This window comes from Vidua chalybeata, chromosome 6, assembly GCF_026979565.1.
Source record: "Vidua chalybeata isolate OUT-0048 chromosome 6, bVidCha1 merged haplotype, whole genome shotgun sequence".
In the NCBI taxonomy this organism is placed as follows: domain Eukaryota; kingdom Metazoa; phylum Chordata; class Aves; order Passeriformes; family Viduidae; genus Vidua; species Vidua chalybeata.
This window is the reverse complement of record NC_071535.1, coordinates 8,007,678-8,029,699: the sequence shown is the minus strand read 5'-3', so window position 1 is coordinate 8,029,699 and position 22,022 is coordinate 8,007,678. Positions and strand designations below refer to the sequence as shown.

General features: G+C 38.5%; 1 protein-coding gene across 2 annotated transcripts in view; it reads right to left on the bottom strand.

Annotated features, from left to right (window-relative positions):
• Positions 1-3,396: 3,396 nt before the first annotated feature.
• The window catches only part of JAG2 (jagged canonical Notch ligand 2), a 68,923-nt gene continuing 50,297 nt past the window's right edge, over positions 3,397-22,022 (bottom strand). For both annotated transcript variants that reach the window (XM_053946568.1, XM_053946569.1), the window contains 14 exons: positions 19,932-20,082; positions 19,484-19,648; positions 18,828-18,941; positions 17,700-17,813; positions 17,211-17,324; positions 16,157-16,273; positions 15,436-15,463; positions 14,484-14,569; positions 12,182-12,295; positions 11,872-11,987; positions 10,351-10,596; positions 9,786-9,917; positions 8,614-8,770; positions 3,397-5,703 (listed from right to left, as the gene is read on the bottom strand). In XM_053946568.1, the coding sequence (XP_053802543.1) occupies positions 5,231-5,703; positions 8,614-8,770; positions 9,786-9,917; positions 10,351-10,596; positions 11,872-11,987; positions 12,182-12,295; positions 14,484-14,569; positions 15,436-15,463; positions 16,157-16,273; positions 17,211-17,324; positions 17,700-17,813; positions 18,828-18,941; positions 19,484-19,648; positions 19,932-20,082 (2,127 nt within the window). In that variant the 3' untranslated portion in view covers positions 3,397-5,230. The remainder of the gene's footprint in view (positions 5,704-8,613; positions 8,771-9,785; positions 9,918-10,350; positions 10,597-11,871; positions 11,988-12,181; positions 12,296-14,483; positions 14,570-15,435; positions 15,464-16,156; positions 16,274-17,210; positions 17,325-17,699; positions 17,814-18,827; positions 18,942-19,483; positions 19,649-19,931; positions 20,083-22,022) is intronic.

Sequence of the window (22,022 nt, the reverse complement as noted above, 5' to 3'; positions counted from 1 at the left end):
AGGATGCTACAGTAGATGGACCTTTGATCTGCACCAGTACAGCTGTTGGCTGAGGAACTTCCACCCACAGGTGGGGCTTCAGTAATGAATAGGTGGGGTTATGCCCAGAGTTATGCCTGCAGGCAGATGGCCAAGCCTTCAAAGGGCCTTCTGGAGGCCGCTGCCACAGCAGTTTCCAAACCTGCTCCACAGCTCCCTGCCCAACCTCCTTTCACAGCCTATCAGCACAGCAAATCTGCCACAGGGAGAAGTCCCCTCCAACCCAAGCCTCCTTCAGATAGGTGGGAGAAAAGATAGGATAGCAGCTGAGAAAGACCCACAAGTTAACAAGTCTCTCCCTGCCCAACGGGGCTGAAGGACTTGCATTTGGTTGGCTGATTCTTTTTTTTTTTTTGCCAGAATATGTGAAAGCAACAGCCTCTACTGGGAACCCAAAGGTCAGAAAACATCGTGCCTCCCTAATCATGGTCTAGCATCCTTACAGAATGTCACATTTACACCTGCAAAGTGATTCTTCTGCCTTATCCACCACTGGAAACCAAGAAATCTTAGTTTGACTTCAGCAAAGCACATTCTTTCCTTGTGTCTCAGTGGTTATAGAGTAATATAGCTGGAGTACATTAATATGAGTGAAAACATGGCATCTCCTCAATATTGCATAAGTTTTCAATGTTGTTTTTTTTCCCATCTAGAAAAAAATTGAAGCAGCTTTGTTGCCAGGGAAAAAATTAAATAGAGCTTTTCTTCTGACCTTCTAAAGACTGGCTCATTGGTCCCTCAAGGTAGTTGATTTATGTACTCCTTTCATGAAGACAGTGCAAAGTATCCTTTGAGAAGGATTTCTACAAAATCATGCTGGATGTCTGCAGAAAACCCCAGATTATTAACTTTGAAGAAGGACAGGTGGGTCTCTGTTCAGCTCATTTGTAACGTACACTGCCTTGTACATTGTCTGTTTCTTCTTGCTCTAGAAATAGTAAATACAATATATAAAGGAGATTCATAGAAACCATCCAGATTTCCTAGATGGATGCAATCTAGCTTTTCCAAGGGAAAAGGTGACCCAATGAACCATGAAACGTAATGATTCTCATAAAAAACCCAAAACTTCTGACTTTGGAATATTACCTATGACATTCATTTGTAAACTTTTGATTGCAAGCACATGTTTGCAATCAAGTGGTTGAAGAAGAGACATTTTTGTACTTAGTCTAAGTCCCTGTCACACTGAAAAAATATACAGAGCATATTTATACAGAGAAAAAGCAGAGTTCCACATATTCATACAGAAGCAACAATGGACTTGAGAAGGATTTAGTCATCTGTCACTCTCAAGGGGACCTTTTGCTCCTTTACTGTTTTATAAGCCCATTCTTTACCTCACCACCTGATGAAACAACAACACAGGGCTAGTCAGGGACTGCTTTGCAGCACTGAACAGAGCAAGTCAGGGAGTCACGTAATTTTTTCTCAGTAAGAGCAATATTCTAAGCTTGATACAAGCACCAGCCTTAATGTTGAGAATGGAGGAAGAGCAAAGACAACCTTTACTCCCCATCCAAAGGACTGGGACAGCCCACCAGCACTCAATAATAATGAGACAGCTCAATTCAGTCACACATATAGTATCTCTAACACAAATTTCTCTGCAAATTTGTTACACCTCAACCCCATCCCTTTTGTCCAAGTTTCCTCACATCTAGAACTGCAGCTGATGTCCTCTGCAGCTTTCAAGGCAGTGACTGAAATGCCTTTCAACCCTCAGGTTGTTCTAGAAAAGGTATGGGCAGAGTGACTTATTTTGCTGGATACCTTCACTTGCTGTCCAAGCACAGTCTGATCTGAAGAGGAATAATTACATGGCCTGCTGGAGAACAAACCAGACAACAGTAAATGGCCAAAAAAACCCCTGAGCTCAGCAGGTGTTTCAGGTTAACATCAGGTCTTGGAAAGAGCATCAGGGAAGAAAAATTAACTCAGAACTACTCATCGCTTAGAAAAATCACAAGAGTCCATTTATTAGTTTGCTTTGTTATGTAGTTCTTGTAACAGAGAGATTCTGGCAGCACCATAATGCTTAGCACATGTGCATCAGCAAGGAGCTGAGATGCAAGAGTTCAACATCTCCTGTAAAAATAAATCAAGAGGAAACAAAACTACTGAATAAGGTGAGATGAGGCATGTGGAGACATACAAGCAATTTAAGAGCAACACAGAATAAGGCCTGCAAAAAATCGATCAAGGTTAATTTGTGCAAGTTAGAAAGTTTACTTTTTGTTTATCCTCCTAACCTTATTAATCTTGTTTCATGTATCTCAGTGTACATAACTCACTCATCACATGAAGGAGGCATCAAATAATTCTTGGTTTTGGCAGGGAAAGAGCACTATAAAATTGAACATTTGCCTGTGGTGGTTTTGTGAATCCACAGGGGAACAACTCCTGGACACAGGATCAGTCCCTTTGTTTAAACAGTGGGTGATGACCACTGGTGTGCCCCCCTTGCTACTTCAGTACTGGGAAGAAGCAAAATTAGCACCTTTGGGAGCAGTGAGCCAGCTCATAACTACAAGACAGAACAGAAGTGAACTATTCCAAACATATATAAACCTCTTATTCTCCTTTTGAGAAAGATAACAGAATTAGATTTTGAGGACTGACTCAGCTGAGAGTTGTTTCTGTCACAATGAGGACAAGCAAATACTCCAAGAAAAAGAATAAAAAAGTAGCTGTATGATGACTGGAGTAAAACCTCTGCTAGAATCTACAATTCTGCCTCAGATGCTGACAGCTACTAGCAAAAATTCAACTTTTATATTCCATATTATCTTACAGGAATTCATCTTTTACTACATAAAATATCATATACAAAGGAACTGTTACAGAAACAGGAATAGACGTCAACTGAGGTTGGAGCATGGCATGTAAAAGCTGTGAATGGCTGCACAGTAGAGAAAGGTATTGCTTCAGAATCCATCTCAATTGGGAAAGGACACCTCCTCAGGCCTCTGCCAACCCTCTTCTCACCCCAGGAAGCCAAACTCCGCTCAGAGAAGGCTTCACTGAGCCGCCAGGAGAACCACTGCAGAACAGACACGTGGAACACACCGAACATCCTGAGCTGGATGGGACCCCACAGGGATCATCCATCCAACTGCTGGCAGCTAAACACAGCCCTGGTGCTCTGCAGGGAGAGCTGGAGGTGTCTCTAAGGCACGTGGGGACAGCACCTCCTCCGCAGGCTGCCCGCGGCTCAGGAAGCGTCGGCGCTCGGTGCTGCACGCTCGGGTTACGGGAAGTAGCGGGAATTAAACCTGGACTTTCACTCCTCCTCTCTTTAGCCTGGTCACATCCGAGCTCCAAGCGCTTTGAAAGCAAACAACAATCTGAAGTATCTTACACACAATGAGGGAATCATTTTATTAGATTATGGAAGACAGCAGCATTACAGTACAAAAAGTTACAAGAGTAGCAGAAAAAAAGTGTTTTTGGTTTAAATACTCAGGATTATACTGGGGAACATGAGAAGGATAGTACCCTTTTCTAAACTAACTCCTAACCAGGTTATCAAAATAAGTTTTGAATATTTAGCACAAGTAAAAAAGTTACAACAAACATCATTATAAAATGCTTTAATAAATAGTTTCTTTTCTGAAAGGTTTTTTTTTTTAAGAACATGTCAAAAAAATGTACTAAAACAGATGATCCTGCAAAGCAAATCCTGCATTCCTGTATAAAATAACTGGTTTCAAAACATTCATGTTTACATTGTTCATGGGCCAGAGTTTACACTCTCAGACATCCATTCCTCTCAGTGGTAGGGTTAACTAGGTGTATGTAGTGTTATGCTTCTTCAGTAATTAAAATAAACTTATAGTCTGCCCAGTTAACAGCAATAATAAAAGCCTTAAAAAAAAAAAAAAAAAGAAAAAGCATAAGCCTTCCATGACATTTAACCATTTCTACTGAGGTACTCCCATCCTCTGAGCTTGCCAGCCTTTTTCCTTTAGAGCGAAAGATGAATAAAGCACAACAGAAACAAGACTGAGGAAAATATTGTTCCCTTCATTAGGCCTGTATTTAAACGCAAAAAAAAGTAATACCACATGTAATTAACATATTCACAAAAGAAAAAACAATGCCTCTCTATGTTGGTACTGTACAGTAGATGCACCCGTTAGTGTTCTTGAGATGGGCTGAACATGGGGATAAACAAACATTTCTGGATCTATTTACACGTAAGTGGTTATGTTCCTATGTAAATACAAATGACCAACAGATTCCTAACATTGATTGTATTAACATCATTTTCTAATCTGGACATAATACCAAAAAAAGTCTTATAAACTGCCATAGAACCTCCTTTTCTGCAACATAAATTAAAAGGAATGACATGTAAAAAAAAAAAAAAAAGACCAAAATATTTAACTTATTAAATCAAATATACAGAGTGATTCATTTAATATGTACATATTTACAAAAAAGCACTTTCACTATTAGAAAATAAACTGTGTCAGTTGGGGAACCTAGAGTTCTCACAATTTTACTATATTGATATGGCAGTCTTTGACAGTTGCTATAGAAAAAGTTTAATCTCAAGGCACTTGTCACATGCTTCAATACTGCAATTCTAAAATAATTCAACAGAAATAAAAAGGCCACTTTTAAACCACAGTTGAAAGATCTCTATAATTTTTTTTTGTTCGTATTACAAAGTGTGTAAGGCAAATTTGGAAAAAATATTACAGAAGCTACTAACGTAACAAGTGCAGTGAGCTGCCATTAATAGAGATTCAAAGTCAAGAAAGCAGTTTAAAGTTCACACAATTTCCTCAACCAGGAGGTTTTAAAGCCACCATTAAATTAGAGCAAGTAATAAAAAGAAATACATTCTGTAAACAGTGTACAGTCTTTTGTAATAAACTTTACACATATTGAAAATACAACCTCTCCTCTGCCACACCGAGTGTATTATAAGTAAACTTTACAAAAATAGCAACTATCAAAGATTACTCATTTTTTTTCATCTGACAGTCATTGAATAATTTATACAAGGCTAAAGAAACAAAATAAATTTTATTTATTATTTTTATTTATTTTTTTTACGCAAAATAAAGAAACTATGAACATTTGACTCCAGATATTTTTAGTCCTTGATGCAAAGTGGAGATGTCAATTTTTCCCCTCCCCAGCAAGCGCAGGCGCAGTCTGCCTACATCCCAAATACAGGTTAGTCTCTACTGCCTTCAAAGTTTGATGCATTCACATTTTTTACAGATCTGTTGTCCATTTTGCCTATTTGATGGGATTTCTTTACTGGACTGCTCTCTGATGGGTCAGACACCTTTGTCGGCAAAGGCTTTGCGAGTTTGTGAGAGAGGAATTTGTCCATTTCCTCATCTCTTTCCTCCTCTTCATCCTCCTCTTCCTCATACTCTACATACTCCTCCACTGCATCACAAGTTCTCTTTTGAGGAGATATGAAGTTTTTGCATTCATAACGAATGTCTTTGTTACTGTAAGATCTGTCTATAGGATTTCTGATAGGATTTAAAGGTGCCCACTGGTTATTGGCACCCTCTTCTCTGGGAGGACGGCTTCTCTCTCTCTCTTTTCTTCTCTTCCGAGTCCACCACACGCAGATGATTATACAAATCAGCCACACAATGCTAAATACCGCACAAAGAATTGGAACCAAATAATCTGGAGGGCAAATGGAAAGAAATAAAGTGTTGCGTTAACAGAACAAGATATATAGCACTGGACATTTGCAAGAGCAGGATCCATACTTGACTACGGGGGAGCCCCTGAACCATTTTTGGAAGAAAGGAAGTAAGATATCTTTACAGCATATTAACAACTGCCTGAATGCACCAGGTCCATCTGAAAGTGCTCTTTATTAGTTTAGTTTTACATTATTAATGATGAGGGAGGAAAGCTCCGTTTGAGATCTTTTGTCCCCTCCAATAGACAAACTGTTTTTATTAAGTAGCATCTTTCTCTAGCATCTACACAAAGTTGGCTGAGAAAACCTGAGTAATCCTGCTAGGATAAAGTTTTTCTTAGGAGAAAAACCTTATCTTAGCAGGAGGCAGACAATGGAGTACTGTGCCCCTAAGTTGCTCTAGAAGTACTGGCACTTGCACCACAAATATTATTTAGTGGTGCAAGTGCCAGTACAAAATATTATTTTGTCCTGCATTTATCATCAGAAAGAACAGTCCTTTACCATTAGTTCTACGGACACTTATGTATCAATGATCTCCAAAAACATCCAGGTTAGGGCTACATAAACAAATTGGTACTGCATTCTTTAGCAAGTTCCTGTTCTACCTCAGGATGAAATACCAGAATATTTGCCCTAGGGAGAAGAGTCCTCACTGCTCAATGAACAAACAAAAGTTGTTGAGGCAATTGCTTTTCTTCACTCTCCCAAACCAAACCTCACTATAGTGTTCTCCAAGCCACGTAGACACAGATTATTTCTCTAGGAAAATATTTCTGAAAATGTTATGTATATTTGGATTTCTTCTGCCCCCCTTCCTCAAGAGCTGTACAGCTAGGAGAGAATAACAGCTTTTTTCTGTTCTTGGTAAGCGAAAACTCACACTTGGTAAGGGGCAACAATAGATGAGGTGCTTTGTTTTTATAGAGAGCAAGGGGATTGTTCAACAGCTCTGCAGACAAATGCTGTCAACCCACCACTCTAATGCCTGATCAATACATAAGTTTCCTCAGCAGTTTTACGACATCTGCTTACAGAATAACCTGGAAATGAAATACAAAAACAACCGATGTTTCAACACCACAGTCCTTCGCTCCAACATTCAAGTGCCTCCTGAGCACATTCTTATGTGGAATGTGACACATTCTCAAACATTTCCTTTTGGTAAAGGAAGGTGAGTACACTGCCAGCATGGTTGGCCTCAAGGGATCTCAAAATGGTATTTTAACAGTTATGGGAAGGATTGTACTCACATGAGTAACTGCTATTCTCTCCTGATTTTTTATAAGCAACCTAACATTAAATCATGAATGGGAGAAACACTTCAAAGAAAAAAGAGCTCTTCATAACAACTTCTCCAAGATTAGAATGCAAAGCTTGCATTCTCACTGCTATCACATCTACTTTTTCATCATATGACCATGGATCCAAGTTCACTTAGTAACAGGTTCTTTATATAGGATTTTTGGCATACAGATTCCAAATTCAGACTACTTTTTCTTAAAACTAGAGGAAGTCAATGAAGCATCTAAATTATCAGTTCGACCTAGGCACTTGAGCATCCCACAGAAATGAGATTCTCAACACATAGGGCTTTACACCACATTTTCTGATAGGCTTTCACCCACCTCAACCAATTAAGGGGCAGCAATAAAACAAATAAAATCCAAAAACAGGGTTTGATTTGCTTCATAACAACTCCACTTAAAGAACTAAGGGCCACTGGTCAATACGGAGCACCCATATTAAAATGAGGAGTCTGGAAACCATTTTGCAAGAGAACCCAAATTAATCTACTATTTTGGGAGAATCTTTAAAGCTTATAGAGGTGGGAGGCAAAGTAATCTGCAGCCCTTTAGCCCTAGAATTTAATATGCAATCAGAAAAGCCAGAGGCTGAGGCATGCCAAAATCCCAGCTCAAATTCTTATCTTCTAGACAACTGCTGTTTAAGGCAAGCACACTCCTTCAGGAGAGCTGAGGAAGTAGCACATTTGCCAAGACTTTAACAGATGAAAGGCATTTCCTAGAAGGAAAATGCAAGGGAAGTGGAACCAGGCAATCTCCTAATTGTTTAGACTATGGATGGAAGATCTTCCAGAAGATTATGTTGAGGAGGTCTAGGAAAAAAGTTGGGAGAGCCTCCTGCGATTGTAAGATTTTCACTCTGGGGCTTAGTTGAACTTGAACCTACCAGCGGTCTTCCACAAGCCTGTCTCCTGCCTCCCCCAGGCAGGAACACAGGCATGCAAAACCTCCAATCTCTCAGTTTGGCATAGCTCTTGGAGAGCCAGCATTCAGAGATAAAGGTCTCCAATCACACCATATCCTCTGAAAGAGGAATGAATGCTAAATACATTTCAAGCCAGCTATGCAGTAGTGAGGAACACATGTTGAAAAAGAGAGCAAAGTTTTACATCATGGCCAAGTATTGGAAGAAACTGGACATCTTTAACTCTTGTTAAGGTAAATAAATAGCACACGAGCACTTCAGAAGAGATTGGTATCACACCACACTTTCCCTCTCCCCGTATTTTCATTTCCTCACAGCCTCAGCGCAGCAGCATCAAGGGCTGAGGCTGGTTTAAGGTTAATGTAGGAGAATTGGACAGAATTGGAACTGCACACAACAACTCCTGATCTTATGAAAGGTGTGCTTGGGCTATGGCAAGAGTATCTGGGCATATCACATTAGGGATGAGGTTAAGTTTAAACTAGCACACAAGCACAGAATCTTGATCTCAAAGCCGCTTTCTCTTCACTTAGCAACAGCAACTAAAAACACAACCCAGTGGATCATTTTCTCCAATGTGTAAAGAAAGATAAGAGAAGTCTGATAGCAGGGGAACAAAAAACATACCACAGAGTAGGTATGCATTGGAACCTTACCTGATGATGAATTCCCGACAACGATGGTCTCGACTTTGACTTCAGTTACTGCCAACATGACCGTGCTGTTCTGTCGCTTGGTGATGGCATTTACTATTGTATTAGCAGCATTCTGAATGAGGCTGTTATCTTGTTCATCTCGGTGTGGGACAAAGGACTAATGGGAGTTAAGGGGGAAAGCAAGAAGTTATTGCAGTCACCTAACCATGGAAACGTACTTTTTAAATCCAGCAACATCTTAATTGAGTTCACTCAGTTGAATTTGCCTGACAGTAGCTACAAACAGTTCTGTAAAAGCTTACCACAGCAACAGCATGGCTGGCTCTACCCAAACTGCAGATGCAGTGTCAGACTTGGTGGGTAGCACACCTACTTGTTAATTTAACATACCTCAAAGGATAGGCAGTGACTTCCACATTACTTAAACTGATGAGCTAAACTTAGTCATAGTTTGGAGCAGTTCAAGACATGTGGATTATCTAGATAGAAGCTTGGACTAATAACAGTCTGCTCTATTTATACCATACACTTTGCTCCCTGCATTGTGGCTCAGCATGCTCTTTACAGTACTAGCAGAGACAGACAGTCCAGCTTCTGCCTGGATAAACATTTACTATGAAGATTAACTCTCTCTTGAAAACTAAGCTATACACAGGCATGGAGTGATTGAACTGTAAATACATCTAAAATAAGTATTTAGTTCATTAGGGCAGCAGTTACTTTCATCTACTTGACTTGCACCTTCTTCCACTTCTCACATAGTATCTTATGTTTAAAGAACATCCCTGAAGCAGCCATACACTAAATGCATAGCAGAAACCCCTCCACAAGAACAATCCAGCTACCTGTAACCATATCTCCTTACTGAGAAGGTCAAGAGCCCAAGATTTCTGACAGAACAAGTAGGCACCTGTTCACTAATTTGGGCTGAACTAGTCTTTAGAGTAATTTATCATGAGCTTGTAGTAGCCATCTGTCATTAACAAAACCTGCAGTTTCAGCTCTCTGGCAGTGTAGGAAATTGTGAGATCACAAAATTGCTTTGCAGACAAGACTAGGCCACAGATTGCTCCACCTGCATTCAAGTGAAACAAGCTTGGACAACTTCTTCCCCAGTAACAATTAATAAGAAAACATATTTGTATATATATACACACACATCTTGTACTTACAATAGCAACTTCCACTGCGTTCTCTGTGGAGTAAGATGGATCACACAATATTATCAGAGTTCTGTCCCTAGAAACAGTCCTAGTAGCTGGTAAATACCGGATTTCAGAACAGATATTTTCTGTTGTAGTGCCCTGTTAGAAGCAAGGGAGATGGTGTTATTTTAGTTCAAGTAAAAAATTACATGTAAAAATAAGGATCTTCAGAGTTCTTGCAGTTGCTAAGAACTGATGAAGGCAGAAAAGAGCAGAGCAAGAAAGGGCAGAAAAGCAAAGAACAGGGTTTTGGAATGAAGGGCAAAAAACTGGGATTGCATGATTATGTTAGTACAGTCTGAGCCCATCTTGAAATGTAAATAGTTCTTCAAGACTCAAGAAGATAGAATATTCAGTACAAAGCTGAATTTTGCCTCACCCTTTAGACAATTAAAAGCAACAGGAGTCTAGTAATAAAATTTCCAAGCTTATAATAGCAAGGAGTTTCACTAGAAACCTTACTCTTGCATGCTGTGACATAGAATAGATCCCTACATATATTGCCACACTTCATTAAGAATTCCATTCTCACCTGGGGGACTTTGTCTCCATTAAAAATTAAAGTAATTCTAGCACAGTCATTGTCCAAGTACCCAGAATTAGGCAGACACTTGATATTGATAGGCAGAGGTTCAGAGGCACTGCATTCTCCCCACTCTGTGCACGGTGGCTGAAAGCATTTCATGTATTTCTCCTGGCATTCTTGACCCATGGGACACTGGTTATTGGAATTATCCCAATATTTGTGTAACAGACAAGGCTTTTTTCCACACCACACCTAGGAATTAAAAAGAATGAAGCACTGTTACAGGTAGTTGCTCTCATGCATCAAGTCCAAATAAGCAATTCAAACAGAAAAATATCTGTCTTTTGAAACTGCTATAGTTATATTAACAGATGGATCTGCTCTTCCAGGAAATGAGGACATTGAATACAGACACAAGAGTAAAAATCTGTGCAAAGATAATCTGAGAAAACACTGACTGGGCATATCTCCTTAGAAGTTTATGGATTTGTCCCAGTTAACCAAGTTATACAGAAATGTAAGTGTTTATTTTAATCTAGTCCTCTAGGCTTCTGTAATATAGAAAGAATATATATAATATAATTCTATATTATATAGAATATTCTACTATATAGAATATTCTATATAATATAGAATATTGCCACAAAGAATAATTTCTTCAATATTCATAACTGAGACCCCTGCCAGAGAATGCTGAATATGTTAAGAGCTGATGGACACTGGTGATAAGCACAACCACTCCAACCATGCTCCCAAAAGGTAACAGTTTGCTGGTACCCACAAATTACTGGGGTGCAGCCGATTTCCAAACACAGCTCCATTCCAGGAACTGGACCTGGATGATCCTTGGGGATCCCTTCCAACTCAAGATATTCTACAATTCCACGAAGCCTTTAAGATCCTACATAGTACTGTACAGCTATTAGGAACTTAGGGATTTCTTAAAGCACAACTGTCAGCAAGAAAGTGCAAGTGTTCCATTATACATGGAAGAAACCCAGTACCACACATGGATGAGTTGAATTTAAGGCACATGTTCAATCTGCTTTTAGGTCTTACTTTTCCTCAGTCACAAAATCAACATGATCTAGTTCACAATAAATATACAAAGGTTGAAAGCTGTTAATCCATAAAACTACTGAAGAACAATACAAAAAAAGCAGTTAATACCCAGTGAAAATTTTCTTCCTACATGTCCTCCCCCTTGGAACTCACATTTCACAAAATTAGGAGTTCTAAAACTGTGTTTTCAAAGCTTCAGCAGTGTGATTTATTTATCCTTTATTCCAGCTCATATTTTATTTTCTGCAACAAGCAGTCTAGAGAGCCTGTTCTAGCAGGTTGACAGCAGGACAGTAACTTATGATATTAAAGAAAATCCATAACTACTTTTACAGGAAGCCACTTAAAAAAAACCCAAAACAAACAAACAATGAAATTTAAAGAAGACAAAGACTAACTGGTGCATGAAGAACAATGAGTTTGTTTCAGCCACTAGAGTTTAAGAAAATAGGCCAAAATGCCTACCTTGGTGCAGTCAATATGTCCATCCAAACAGTGGCAGCTGTTGCACTCCTGTTCCCACCTGCTGCCATGGGGAAAGGTCATTCCTTTAAGCCAGCAAGGCTTTCCAATTCCAATCACTAAAGGAAAAAACAAAACAAAAAGCACATTCAGACACTTCATCTCTTCAAGCTATAATAAATACTGTACAAATTTAAATTAAAAATATTAGCTACTGCTCCTTACATATCGGACTACTGTAGATAAACTTTATACTGGCTACGTTGTGCCCTATTGTGTTTTGGGTAAAGGTTGATAGCAGATATAAGAATACCTTCTTGGCATCTAGGACCAATTCTTCCAGGAGGACAAGTGCATCGGTATCCATTTATTTCATCTATACAGGTGGCACCATACCCACAAGGAGAAGACTGGCACTCATCAATATCTGGACAGAAAATAGGTAAAACTCAGTGACAAGGACACAGGACATTGTAATTAATAATTTACTGAGGTGTAATCTAACAGTATCTCCTTTCTTTAAAAGCAAAGGACAGTGTGGCTACAGAATTAATCTTGTAATTAAACAGTTCTGCCATTTCAGCAATAACCAGTAACAGATTTCTCATAATTGCACTCTAATTGAAGTTCTGGTAATCAAAACAGCAGTCATATGCTGACTCATCTCACAGAGCAGAGGTGTTGGACAGCTGAAGGTGTTAGTGCCCTGTCCACATTCAGCTACAGAACAAGTCCTACATCCTGTTCTGACACTAATCTCAGACATTTAGGCTTCATACAAAAGCATGTGTTTTCATAAAGTTATCAGAGTGCAAAAGCTGAATAATGATCTTGCTCAACAATGCTCAAAGAAGCGACTTGCTGTAATACAAGTGACCAAAAGGCAGAAGAGTGACAGTTTAGTTTGTAACACACATTTGATGAACGTTAATAACCTTGAAACCGTGAGTATATTTATTTAATACATAGATACTTAGCATAAAAGCCTCTTTAACAAAACCTGCAAAGATTCAGAGGCTTAGCCACATAAACCAATGGAAAAAGGCATGGAAGCATGGTCCATTCAGATGGACAGCAATGTGTCATTTGTTATCCTGGGGAAGTGACCAATACTGATTTATGCAACAGAAACCAGTTCATCAAGTTGTGAGCCACAGGCACCAACTGCTTCATTTTCAACCAGAACCTCTCTCTTCCAAAGCATCCTTTGAAATGTTTCCTTCCACTGAGTATGAATGCCCTTTCCACCCCAGAGAAAACTGTTTAAACACCAGTTCTGGTGCAATACATGGTATCAGCTTATTTTAAAGTACAGGACTTTGAAAATGAACATGATAAATGGCAGTAGTGAGACTGCTACACTTGTAGGCAATGCAAAACAATCCAATGGTTATGTAAGAGCTTTTGGTTCTATTTTAACTTCCTTCAAAAGTGCACTAAGATCTAAACTTCAACAGGGTTTAACTACTCTTCCCTCCTGTCTTCACACTAGATAGGTTTAAGATCCTCCAGCCTGTGTATGCTGAAAAAGATGATTTAAATATTTTTCTGTATCAGCCATAAAAGGCATTTTTTTCAGAGCTACTCCTTCCATCTATACCAGTCTAAACAAGTAAAAAAATATCTGCAGCTCCATTAAAAATGCACAGTATTTGTGACATCCTAGCCTTAAGGGGAAGAGGAGCAGCAAGGAGAATTCAATATCCCTTTTTGGGTATCTGGATATAAACACACAGTGCTCTGCCATGCCTGGCTCTGTATTGAGACACCACCTAAGCTGATGCTTCCACAAGTGCTGCCCTCCAACCAGAAGTGCTGGCTTGTTTGCTCTAAGCTAGAATGAGGGTGAAGTCTCAACTTGAAAGCACATCACCATACTGATGGAGTGGAAGGACCAAGCCCAGAAGCCTTGAGCCTACAGAATAGTCGAAGTCTGATCTTCCAAAGCAGAAAGTAGAAATAAAGTATATATTCATTCAAGTTAAAATGGTAAAATTCCTTTAAAAAGACAAAATGAAAACAAAAAAAAAAACCAACCAAACAACAACCCCCCCCAGCAGCTTGTTCCAAAACACTTCAAAATACCTTTAGGGTCTGTTGTTCTCCTCCTTTTTGGCCTCTACCCTTCAGAATAATTGCAGTGTAATAGGTTTGTTTTCTAGCTTTGAAAGACTTTTATCATATTTCTGTTATTCATGTGCTAGCACTACACTCAATGTTTTTGTTTCCATTTGGAATGTCTCAGTGCATTTTGGTTTCTTACATTAAGTGGAACACATTCAGATATATGTCATCTTTACCAACAAGATGTTTATCAACAGAGAAATATTTAAAATTTAAGCTTCTACGAAGCCAGCACCCCAGAAACATCAGAATTATCCACGAGAATCCAGCAATCAAGTCTTTAAGCCAACTCATTTCAGTGCCATTTAATGAAATGAGTAACAGACCATAACCTGCTATTATTTACAAGGTATCAGTACCTGGCTAACAGGTGGCTTCTGCTTCATTATTTGGAATTCAGTTGAGCTAATGTAAAAAGGGTCACCAGGTGTTCTTTCCAATTTGTGCAGAGTGGTACAACCATCCAGGTCTTTACCCATGCAGGTACTTACTGATTCTGCAGTCAGGACCAGCAAAGCCAGGGGCGCATTCACATCGGAACCAGTTCACTCCGTCAACACAGATCCCTCCATTGTAACTGTAAATAAAAAAGTGGGGTTAACAAGCCATCTACACTGTTTCACTGGTCAATTAAAGCTTTGTTAATTAAAGCTTCTGCTGCTCTTTAGGGGGAACAATTTATTTCTATCAAGAGCAAAAGCATAATGCTAGATAAACAATATTGCTTAGCAAGTCAATAGTTAAACAGCAACATCCTACAGATGCATGAGGAAGCACATCCACAGAACTCAAGGAGGTAGAACAGCACTTTCAAAGGAATACAAAGAAAGCCCAAGGTTTTCCAAATTTGGTTTTTAATACATGAAGCACAGATGATGGCATCAGAGTGCACAACTGAGAAAGATAAGGCAGATTGTTCCATCCACAACCAGTTTTTTCCCCTCTTCAACTATAAATATCAGCCTCTGTATTTAAAATATTCCCATTTTATTTCCCAAAAATTCAGCTTTGTTTTGTAACACGTTTAAACATAGTAATTGGTCCAACAGGACATTTTTATATTATTTAAAATTATTTACTGTAAAGTAACAGGTTTTGATTTCTCATTTTTTTACTTTATCCAATTACAGATTCTTCAAATGTTATCGTATGTGATTCACTTCATACCACTGTAATTTACTGGTCAGTTCCACCATGGAGACTACACTAAAATACTTTTATTTGTTCATACATTAATCAATTCAAGATTGTTTTGTGGTCTTTGGTGCTGTCAAGAAATGTCAAGGAATACGGCACAGGCAAAAAAATGGTTATAAGATATTTTACAGAGGCTGGCTTCAATTATGTTAGAGTTCAATTAGTTCCAATCCGTAATGTAAATCTGTATTACTGTGCTCACTTGTATTTTCACAATAGGTACAGGACTGGAGTTCGTATACTTACCATGGATGAGGGTTGCAATCATTGGTGTCTAGAAAAAAGAATATTGGCTAGTGTAAATAGTGGCACAATTTATTTTCTAAAATATAAACAGAGTTTATAGTTATATAAAATTATATATACTTCTATAGTTCAGAAGCCACTATATTTGATAAGTAAAGAAAAATATACAGAACTGAATGTTTTCTTCCACACTTGCAAAAAAAGTTCTATTATCATATATATCAACAGTAGGCAGCATAAAAACAGAAATCAGATTTAGAGTTTCCCTCCCACTCCAATTTCACACCTTGGTGGAAAAAAATTAAAATCAAAGTTGCAGGCCTAACTCCACCTAACCAATTCATTGTCTTGGTATGCCAAAGTAGTTAACTGCTATCCTCAGAGAAAATGGCTTATACACTACTGCCTGCCTTTCCAGATACTCTTCATTATTAAAATTATTCCTGTGAGTATTTTTTCCTACTCTGCACACACTCCCAAAATTGTATTTTTATAGAAGGCCGAGAGTCTTATTTTGGCAGAGACTGGATGCAAAAAGCAGCGTGACAAACTCTTCATTCATTACTCGAGCGTCGTCTTCTTTACCTACCTCCCACTCTGAATGATTCAGATATTTTGGCACATGAACCCCATAAACTTGCTTTGTTTCAGTTAACAGCTCTCTGCCAGACACTCCCAATATCCCAGGGGGATGCAGGGGAAGAAAGGAGAAAAGCCTTACTCTGTGTGCATGTGCGTCCTTCCCATCCTTCTTTGCAGATGCACGAGAAGGAATCGCCGCTGCCAACACAAGTTCCACCATTCATGCAAGGGTTTAGAATACAGCTGCTGTTTTTAGCTTTGAAAACAGAAAAAGTGTCTATTAGCCCAGAAAACAAAGAGTACCTATCATCTGGATATGTCAGTGTCACAATCCTAAACAGCATTTAAATTCACAGTAAAAAACTTACAAAAAGGTAAAAAGAACTCCAGAAATACTCAATCACATGACAGTCTCTCACCCATCTTTACCATCATCCCAATTCAATTGTTTAACTGAACCATGAAATTTTATTAAAAAAGAATTATCTCTTTTCTATCCCATTTGTGTAAGCATTTTTCAAGTACTGCTAAATTAATACTTTGGCAGTGAGTTACCCAGGCTGTGAGGTGTTCTTTGCAATAAAATACTAGTATTTAAAGCTCAGGTTTTGATTAAAGGCTGCAATTGTATAAAAAATGTAGAAAAACTGTACTAAATTGTCTTCATTCAACTTCCTAATGAAAATGGAAGTTTCATTTTCAGAAAGATGCACCACAGATACTACATTCAGTCTCCAAAGGGGGGAAAAAAAAATCAAGTAGTTCCCTACAGCAGGCATTAACTCTGCAAATCTCCCAGGAAGAACCTCTTAATTTCATTATTCCTGGGTATGCCTGTTCATACATCTCATGATCACAAACCTTGGGACTCTTCAAGCCAAGCAGGGGACTAAGTTCCCAGGAAAACCTTTACACAGGGCCTCTAAATACCAAGAGAAAAGTCCAAGTTCTCTAAAACTGCTTAGGAGAGAAGCTATGGAAAAGATAATATAAGAAGCCAGAGGAGAACAGCTTCCTAAAAATCAGTATCATGTCAGGTGAGTGGAAGAAATTACTTAAATTTCAGTCACCACCCAACTGGAACAGCTTAGAACTAGCCAGCCAGAACAGTGTGTCTGTTTACTGAACATTTGATTATTTAAACACTTCTCTGCTTCTTCTGGCTTTATCTGTAGACAATTTTAAAAGCTTACCAGTGTTGCAGGTACTTCCTATCCACTCTGGAGGACATGAGCAGCGGAATGTGTCTCCATCATCATAGCATGTCCCACCATTACTGCAAGTGTTTGCATCACACTGGTATTCACCTACACACCACAAAAAAGCAGTTTTAATTTTCATTGGTCTCGCTGAGTGTTAGGAACAGGTACTTTTTAATCACAAAATTAAAGAGACTTTGTATTTAAATGCACCAGTATCAGAAACACATTGTTCCACTTGCTGTATTACAATAAACAACCCAAAGAATGGAATCTAAGAACACCTCTCACAAAACTGTTTCACTACATGAAGGAATACATTTTTTTAAATGATCCATTTTGTGACTGGGAAACTGGAAGGGGTAATGAAAGTGCACCTATTTTTTCACTGTAATTGTTTTATTTTAAATTTCAGGAACTCCAGTCCCACGAGAAGAAAATAAATCTTTGGGTAATCTAAAGATCAAAGCAAGGAACACTTACGTGAGTGACAAGTTTTGCCTTTCCAGTCATTCTTGCACTCACAATAGAAGTCATTTACCAAATCAATGCATCGGCCACCGTTGTGACAGGGGTTAGGAGAACAGTCATTGAAATCTAAAAAAAAACCAGTTATTCAAATTAGATGATCTAGCCCAGCCAAGGCCATGAGAAAACAGAAAAAAATCTCTTTTTATAAATAAAATACATTTTGTACGACCTAGGAAGACAGCAATCCTAATTATTATGAGGTTATCTTTATACAAGCAAGGAAAATACTCTGATTTAATACAGAATAATGAATTATGACTTTCTGACAGCTTAGAAGGACCATTTAGTATGGCTTCTCAGTAAGGCACCATAGTAGCTTTGTTTTTACAAACAGCTGTATTCTGAACTTTAGAAAGAACTTTCTAGTAGGGACCACAATGTCTTGAAAAGGAGCCCCAGCACAGGACATCCTGGGAAATGAGAGAGACAGTTAAGGTTCTTTTTTTCTGGTCAATTTTAAAATACAGTTACAGCTGTTAGAGGTGCTTTAACCACATACATACATATGTGCACACATTAAACACAATTATGGATTTTAGAGAAAGCTCCTTTCACTTGAGACAAACATTTTTAATAGGGGGAACATAAGTATTCCAGAACAAACTTCATCTAGACCACACAAAAGGCTCTTCTGACAGCAATAGCTGCCAAAAGCTGCTCAGAATGTATTTCACATCTTAATTGATGCATGTCCTGTAATAAGTCTCAGCAAGTCCTTGCCATCATGTTTTAGAATAGGCTCCATTCAGAGCAGAAAAAGAAACAACTGCAGTTTCCTCTGAGGTGTCTTAACCATGAACTGGCCTAATTCACTTCCTGGCCAACACTCTTGCCTATCCCCAGGACAAAAAAGTTTCTCCTCCTGAAATAAATGCTGAACTATACCAAAGAATCAGATTCTGCTCCTATTAAAGGAGCTGAGGCTTTTAGAGCAGCTACCTGAAGTTATTTCTGAAAATACTTCTGCAAACAAGACTCAATTATAGGACAGAGAAACTACCCCATTATTAAGCACATACCAACCATCTCTGTTACAACAAAGCTGCATCATTTGGCCCTGAAACACTGTGCAGTACTCACTTGTGTCACACAGCTCTCCTTCCCAGCCACTTGAACAGAAACACCTAAATGAATCAACTTCATCAATACATGTCCCACCATTCTTGCAAGGTTTCCCAAGACAGTCATTGATATCTACAACAAAAAGTCAACAATTATTCCACCTACTCAGAGGAGTGATCTACAGTTGTGTGCCTAGGAAAAGCAGCACAAAGTTATTACTGCATTTGTACATGCAAAAGAAAGGCTCAAACATCTGTTTTCAAGCCTGGTAGGGCTTCTGGCTGTATTGTCTCTCATGTAGTAAGTCAAGTCAAACCAGAGCATTATGCTTAGCTGGCAAGAATATCCAGGGGTTTAAAAACACCCAGACTAGCAATACAAGTTCTAGTCCCCTCTTGGAGAAATCTGTGTCTTTTAAGACTGTACAATAAAGGTAGTGGGTACAGACACATTTACACTGAAGTTGGACTGAAATCAGTTTTCTATCACAGAGGAAGTGTAAACCACTAAAAAGACTGCTCCAGAAGAAACAATTTCAAGCAGTACACCTGAAACAGCACCTTATGGAACTTTACTGAAATCTAATGTTTTATTTTATGTTGTAAAGCTTCATAACATTAACTTTCAAATAAACTTAGAGCAAAAGGAATAATGTTTTACAAGCTCCTACTTACTTTCATGACAGTATGTTCCAGTAAAACCTCTGTCACAGGCACAAGTGAAATTCCCTCCTGGCTGACTAATACACCGTCCATGAGGCCCACAAACATTGGATGAAATGAAACGGATTCCTTCTTGGGTAGCATTAGTGAAGACTTCTATTGTACAGCTGTCTATTACTGAAAAAGAAGTGAGAGGTCTTTAGACTAATGATCTGTATCACCAACCAGATTTTAGTTTTAAAAGAAGTTTTACAAGAATTAAAACAAATCACAATTTTGTGTTTGTTATAAGTTACCGTCGAGCTCTTCTTAAATGAGGAGCAGTTCCTCTCACTGCCTCGCTATCTTATGAAGTCCAAGTGAGTACAATAAAAACATTTGTGCATTATACTATTCCCCAAAATGCCTTTTTTTTTTAATGTACCACCATCAAGATAGATTTACGGACAACAGCAGGTACCTTTACAGGAATTGTTCTTGCAGTGGTCCTTGAGATGAGAACAATTTTTTCCATCATAGTCATCAGGGCAGGCACAGTAATAATCTCCTCCCAGATCATAACATTTAGCCCCATTCTGGCAAGGGTTAGGTTCACAGAAATCAATATCCATCTGTAAGAGAGACCACAGTTAGCAGCAGCTGCTTCATTTCCCAGGAGTAAGCAGCATTATCTGCTTTGCCAGAGATACAGATGAAGCTAATGCACAAGGAACCTCAAGTTTTAAGGTTTATGAATCATAAATATTGCATTCCCCTCTGCAAGACAGAGAAACTTCAGCTTACTTTAGTCTATCCTAACACAAAGCATTTCTGACACTGCTAAAGAAAATACTCCTTTGGAGGAGGCTGAATAAGTACATTTGCAATAACTCAGTGAATAATTACTTAAGCCATTAGGAGACACCTTACTACAACTTCTCTGGATCACTGTAAGTCAATTCTCTGTCCCTCACACCCACATACTAAGTGCCACAAGGCAAGTTAAATACCAGTGCACTTGTCAGCTTTGTGTCTGCAAGTGATTTAAAATACACAGAACCTGAACAAAATCCCATCCCCTGCAGCAAATTCTCTTCCCATCTCAATTAACACATAGAATTTATTATAAAACCATACAGCTTGGAAGGGACCTCTAGAGGTCAGCTACTCCCCACCTCCTGCTCAAAGTAAATCTAGTTAGACCCAGCTTCTCAGGACCTTATTTTAAAAAATACCATCACCGCACCAATTTACACAGTTACATGAGATGAACTTTGAACTATGAGACCATCTGATCCAGAGAGCAAAATTTAAACCTTGCCTTCATAATATGTTTAACATAGACATTGCTGTGGCAAAACAATTCTGCTGCTTTCTGCTTTAGACTGACACACAAGATCACTGATTCATGATGCCCTAAATTGGTCTCAAAATCCACAAAGCAGCCTCAAATGGATATTTTTACATAGTATATTTCCTCCAAATTATTTTTTCTTAAGGATTGCTTTTCTCCCCTCCAGTCAGTTTCTCTTTCTTCACATGTCTCTTAGGAGAAAGATAATTTCATGTCTGCAAAGTTGACAGCTAAGTCCAATAGTGGTTTTGATCCCTATTTTTAGCAGTTCAGTAGCTAAATAGGAGAAAAATGCCAAACTAGCCAAAGGAGAAGGAACACAAATGGCGTTAAGTATTTAATTCAGAAGAGCACATACAATTGCAGTCACAACAGAAAATTTTTAGCAAACCATTTCGTGCTCTCACACAGAACATTCAAAGCAAGCTATAAAAAAATAACTATGGTCTGAGAAAGATTCTCAGATCTCCTCTATCAGATGTCTCCATTTGTTTCCTTCCATTAGTGTAAATTTCCCCTTCCCAATGCAAGTTCAGTAGCTGGTACTTCAGCATCTGGAATCAATGGTAGATATTTCCTGCAGCACACAAGGCAAGCAGCCAACTCCCCCCTATTATTCAAGCACATTTGCTAAAACTTTAATTACACAGTATTGTATGAATCAGCCCAGAGTAGAGCACTGAAGTTATGATCCTTATGCAGAAACAGTTCATGAGCTATTAGGTGCTGCACCAGTTTGATTAAACTGGTTTGTATCTGCAGTCCTTTTAAATTTTGAATAAAATGAGGGCACTACTTCTTTAACGATGCAAATAACATAGAATAAAATGTTTAAGAGAGATCACTCCAATATCCTCTACAGAAAGATCTGGAGCAAATCCAACAAAATTCTAGCCTAGTGCCTCCAGTTGATACTAAGCATAACATCCAGATGAATTTGACTATCAGCAAAAGCCAGAAAGTGAATACTTAATGCAAAATAATTTTACACTGAAAAGCCTAATGTCCTCCCTAGAAAGGAGGAATATCTTCTTTACCATTAAATACTTTAGGAATTACCACTAAGACTTCAATATTTCAGATCTGAGTCCTTAAGCACTAGAATTCCATGTTCCTAAAATGATCTCAGACAAAGTTCTGAGAGCCAATACTTGTCTATCTGCCTGCCTTTAGTAATTATGTTAATCATCACCATTAAATATAACACAAATAATTGAT